We start from the raw sequence: 5,377 nt of genomic DNA on the forward strand, positions 1-5,377 counted from the left end.
CCACGGAGCTGCTCCAGGGCTGGAGCCCCTCTGGAGCCAGGCGGGGAGAGCTGGGGGTGCAGGAGAGGAGGCTCCAGGTGTGCCAGGGAAGTGCAGGTCGGCTTGTGCAGGCTACGAGATGGCTTCTGGTGCAGAATCGTTACTGCCCCATCAATTTTAATTCAAGCTGGAGAAATCATCGGCGTAATTATTTACTACTGTGAGATTTCTGAAAATTATATTTCTGTTACTGCCATTATTGATCTTGAAAAGGGCCATAAATTAACTTGACAGTTCCCAGAGTCCTTCACACTCGGATAATTCCTCTGCTTGACTTGCACTGTGTGGTGAACTTTCAGCACCAGCCAATTACAGTCATTCAAAGGGCGCATTTGAAGATTTTTCTTACGCAACAAATTTGATTTTAATACCAAAGAACTCGAGGCAAATACCGAGTGCCCTCCATGTCGCAGAGCAGTTTGGCTTGAGCTGGGCACAGGGGGAGGCTTTAGGGTGGCAGGGGGGTGACAGGTGGTCACCTGAGGTGGCAGGGCCCCTCGAGTGCTTGGCAATGTGCTGCCCACGGGGCTGGCACCTCCCTGGGGTGTCCAGGCAGCTCCTGGCCCCTCATGCCAAAGGCAGCCTGGCACTGGCACCAGCAGGATGCAACCCTGACCCAGCCAGCCTGGCTCCTGGCTTCAGTCCTTGTCCCCAGAACTCTGATGGGAAAAAGGGACTAAACCCCCTCCCGATCCACCCTCTGTGCTCTCAGGATGTTGTGATGGGAACAAATCACAGCAATCCTGGGTTTCTGGGGGGCCCAGGGAGAGAAATGGGGCAAATCCTGCTCCCTGCAGGGGTGTGGGGTGAGGGAGAGCACGAGGGGCAGGAAGGACACGGCGTGGGGTAGCGTGGGGCTGTCCCCGGCACCTGCCCTGTCCTGTCCATCCCCTCTGGGGCTGCTCTGAGCAGGAACTCAGTGCCAGAGGAAGAGGGAAGGGAAGGGGATGGAGCAAACCAGGGCCTTACATAAGGTGGAGATTGTGTGGCTGCAGGGGAAGTGGCCTGTGCTTCATTAGAAACAAACCCAGTAAATCAGCAACATCTGGGGCGGGCTGGCTGGAGCACCGCCCCGGCAGGGGAGGGAAATCTCCTGTTGTCCTCCCAGATTAAGGGATTTTGCTGTTTGCTCACGGTTTTGTACGTGTAAAACAAGCTGGCCCTGACCAGCAGCCTGCCCAAAGCCTCGTCTTCCATCTCTGCCCCGAGCCCTTCCAAAACCCTCACCCAAAGCCCCCAAAATAAACCCCTGCCCTGAGCCCCAGCCCCTCTGCCCAGGCACCCACCCAAGGTCTGTGCTCGCTGCTCTGAGCCCTGCAAGGATACCCCACCCTCGGGAATTGTCTTTTGGGGTGTCTCAGGGGCAACGTGGAGCTCAGGGCTCTGACAGCCCTGCCCAGCGCCCCACACCCCCCCAGGCAGGTGGCTGCACTTCGCTGCGTGGTATTTATTCATTATTTCAGAAGAGAAAACCTCATTAAATTAGTCCAGGACTCTGCTGGGTGCTCCCAGGCAGGGACACCCAGCGCTGGGGGGTGGTGGCTGGGGCTGAGTGGGGGGGGTCTCCAGCATTTCCTCATTTCACAGTGACGGGAGAAGGGGCAGAGTCGCCGTGCCGCGGGCCGGCAGCGCCCTCAGAGCTCCAGCTTCTTCTTCATCTCCATGCGGTAAATGATCTGGTAGCCGTCGTCCCAGGCGTAGATCTGCCTCTCGCGGGGGCTGTACTTGAGGCTGGCGTGGGAGCCGTAGCGCTTGGGGAAATAGACCAGCGAGGCGTCCTCGGGGGCCAGGGTGCCGCTGACGTCGAAGACGCACTGCACGCGGGCGCGGCTGGGCGGGCGCGTGTTGTACACCACGTGCAGCGCCCCGCACACCACGAAGGCGCCCTCGGCGTTCTCGCGCGGGCACGGCGTGTCCCACATCTGCTCGATGTCCAGCGAGGCGGGGTCCAGCTTGGCCAGGCACATGTTCTTCTCGTCCTCCTTGGTGGCGTAGATGGCCCAGAGGCCCTCCTCGTCCGCCGACACCTCGATGTAGGTGGAGGGGGAGAGCCCGAAGACGGGGATCTGCTCCTCGGCCGGGAACACCGAGCTGTCCACCACCGTCCTGTTGGCCAGGTTGAACTTGATCACCTGGAAGGACAGGCCCTGCTGGCGGATGTAGTAGAGGTGCCCGTCGTAGACGAGGTGCCCGGTGCCCACCCAGGGGTAGGGCAGCTTGATGCGGGCGGCCTTGCGGGTGGCGGAGAAGAGGGTGAACTCCCGCATGCGGGGGAAGACGTAAACGGTGTCGTTGGCGGTGCCGTCGAACACGTAGATCTTCTCCGAGCTCCCCGCAGCGTCCTTGGTCCAGAGCCCCGACGCGCTGCCGAAACGCTTCAGGATCTTCATGGCCCTGACGCTGGCGATGGTGTCACTGCAATCTGCAAGAGAGGGGCTGTGGTAAGAGCCTGGGAACAGCCCGGCCCTGCAGCCAGACTGTCTGTCCCTCAGGCAGCTGCCATGGAAACTCACTGAAGGGGTTTAAGTGCATCCCTGGTGGCAGTGAGAAGTCCCCCGGTGTGCCCATGCCATGGGCAGAGGAGCCACCCCAGCCCTGCCCCAGAGGCTTTGGAGACACACCAGGCTCCAGCCTGGGGCTTGGATGCAGCTCCCAGCCTGGGGATGGAGGAGCTTGTGCCAGAGACACCTGGGATGCCCTGGGACACAATGCCCTGGCCCGTGGCTGGGGACACCTGGACTGGGGTGGGCTGGGGTCAGGGTAACCCTCAGACAGGACCATCCCCCAGGGAGCCAGGTCAGCCCCTCACCCGTGAGCTTGGTGTACTTCTCATTCTTCCTCTGCTTGGCTGTGGCCACCTGCTTGTCCATCAGCGTCTCATCCACCTCCACGCAGGGCGGGGCGGGGTTCTGTGTCTCCAGGTAATCCACCTCCCTCTCCAGCCGGTCCACGCGCACGGCCGCGCTCTCGGCCTCCGCCCGCATCGCCTCCCGCTCCTTCTCGGCCGCCTCCAGCATCCCCAGCACCTGGTTCTTGAAGTCCCGCAGCTCCGTGGAGTAGCGGCTGCTCTGGTCGTGCCACTGCGAGATCCTCTCCTGGGGTGGCCAAGGGGACACTGGGGTCTCCGAGTGTCACAGCCCACCAGTGGCAGCTGTCCCAGCCTGCTCGAGCTGTGGGAGCCCCCAGGGTTCGTGTCCCTGGGTCCAGTCCCACCCTGTTCCCACTCCTGTGGCTCTCCCGGGCTGTTTCCACAATGTTCCCAGAGCTGGGGTGCCCATTCCTGCAGTGCTCCCACAATGTTCCCAGACCCACGGTGCTCCTGCTCTTCTGCGATACTCCCAGATTCACAGTGCCCCCATTCCCGTGCTGCCCCCAGATCCGCAAGGCCCTGCTCTCCTGTGACACCCCCAGGATGTGCCCGAGATGTTCCTGAACCCACAGTGCCCCCATCTCCCACGATGCTCCCAGGTCCCTGACGCCCTTGTTCCTGTCATGGCCCTGGGAAGCTCCCAGACCTGCAAAGCCTCTGCTTTCCTGTGATGTTCCCAAACCCGTGATGTTCCCATTCCTGTGGTGTCCCCATGGCTCTCCCAGCCCCACAATGCCCCTGCTCCCGTGATGTTCCCATTCCTGTGGTGTCCCCGGGGCTCTCCCAGCCCCACAATGCCCCTGCTCCCGTGCTGTTCCCACTCCTGTGGTGTCCCCGGGGCTCTCCCAACTCCACAATGCCCCTGCTCCCGGGATCCGCCTGTCCCACGGAGCTCCCACGCCCATCTTGCTCCCGTGTATCCCGGTGCTGGGCTGTGCCGGACCCTGGCGGGGGCTGCCAGGACACCCCACGCCCTGCTCCGTCCCCGTCCCAGCTCCTCCTTACCCAGCCCCGCTCCCAGCCCCGCCGGCCTCCACGGAGAAGGGTTGGGAGCCTCCTCCCGGGGCGTTTCGGGGCGCGGGGCGGGTGCGGGGCCCCGCTGGGGCCGTACCTCCAGGAGGCTGAGGCGTCTCTCCACGTACTCCATGAATTGCTGCTGCTGGGCGCGCAGGGCCGGGGCGAGCAGCGGCAGCAGCAGCAGGCAGCGCCAGGGCCCCATGGCCGGCAGCGAGAGCAGCCTCCACCTCAGTGCTCAGGAATGCTCCGGCCCCCCCAGCCCTTATTGCATCCAGATGTGCAGAGGGAGGGGAGGCTGCTCCTTCCCCGCGGAACGGCCCCGGGCGCTTTAACCCCTTCGTGCCCCAGCGGTGCCCGCAGCGCCAACCCAGCGCGGTGCCCCCGAGCCGGGGGATGGGGCAGGAGACCGGGGACGGGCTGCTGGGAGGAGTTTGGGGCGCGGGGAGCGCCGCAGGAGCCCCGAGAGAGAGGACACGTCCTCATGAGCCCTAGCGTGGGGACAGCCCCGGCTCCTTGTCCGCAGAGGTGCCCAAGGCCAGAGGCCGACCTGAACTCGGCCGTGTCCAGGTCCGGCGGAGGCAAAGCCAGACCAGCACCATCCGGCCCCAAGCCCGTGTCCTCTCTGTGTCCGTGTCCCCTCTGAGCCCGTGTCCCTCTTTGTGCCCGTGTCCCCTCTGAGCCTGTGTCCATCTCTGATCCCGTGTCCCCTTGTCCCCTCTGAGCCCGTGTCTATCTCTGATCCCGTGTCCTCCCACGTCCTGCCTGTCCCCCCGTGCCGGGGTCCCGCGGATCCCCCTGGGCAGAGCCCTCGGTGTCCGGGCCGGAGCTCGCTGGGCGCTGCCCCAGCCCGGGTCGGAGCTCGCTGGGCACTGCCCCAGCCCGGGCCGGAGCTCGCTGGGCGCTGCCCCAGCCCGGGCCGGAGCTCGCTGGGCACAGCCCTCGGTGCCCGGGCTGGAGCTCGCTGGGCACTGCCCCAGCCCGGGCCGGAGCTCGCTGGGCGCTGCCCCAGCCCGGGCCGGAGCTCGCTGGGCACTGCCCCAGCTCAGGTCGCCGCTGGCCCGAGGTGGCCCAAGCGCTGCTCTGGGGCCGCTCGGCAGCTCCCACAGCCCCGGGCCGGGCTCAGCGCAGAGGTGGCGCGATGGGTGGACGCACGGACGGACGGACGGAAGGACAGACGGACACCGCAGCTCCGGGTCCTGGATGCAGCCGAGCCGGGCGGTTCTGCATCGGCCGTGGGCTCCTGGGCCGGGGACAGGCACGGATCGGAGCCGGGGCTGCGGCGGAGCGAGTGTGCCACCTAGTGCAGCTGCATCCCAAATCCACATCCCAAATCCACATCCCGCAGCCATACCCCGGGTCTGCATCCCGCACCATCGACACCCTCATCCTGGATACCCCCAAACCCCTCTCCCACCCCCCTTAACAGACCGAGTGACCAAATGAATAGAGTAC

At 64.8% G+C, this 5,377-nt stretch overlaps 1 protein-coding gene across 1 annotated transcript; it reads right to left on the reverse strand.

Annotated features, from left to right (window-relative positions):
* Positions 1-1,474: 1,474 nt before the first annotated feature.
* On the reverse strand, positions 1,475-4,151 carry OLFML3 (olfactomedin like 3). The gene is made up of 3 exons (XM_040085504.2): positions 4,020-4,151; positions 2,849-3,134; positions 1,475-2,461 (listed from the first exon to the last, which is right to left on the reverse strand). The coding sequence occupies exons 1-3, from the start codon at positions 4,125-4,127 to the stop codon at positions 1,674-1,676; spliced, it is 1,182 nt and encodes a 393-aa protein (XP_039941438.1). The 5' UTR covers positions 4,128-4,151; the 3' UTR covers positions 1,475-1,673.
* Positions 4,152-5,377: the final 1,226 nt, after the last annotated feature.

Source organism: Hirundo rustica, chromosome 24 (genome assembly GCF_015227805.2).
Source record: "Hirundo rustica isolate bHirRus1 chromosome 24, bHirRus1.pri.v3, whole genome shotgun sequence".
In the NCBI taxonomy this organism is placed as follows: domain Eukaryota; kingdom Metazoa; phylum Chordata; class Aves; order Passeriformes; family Hirundinidae; genus Hirundo; species Hirundo rustica.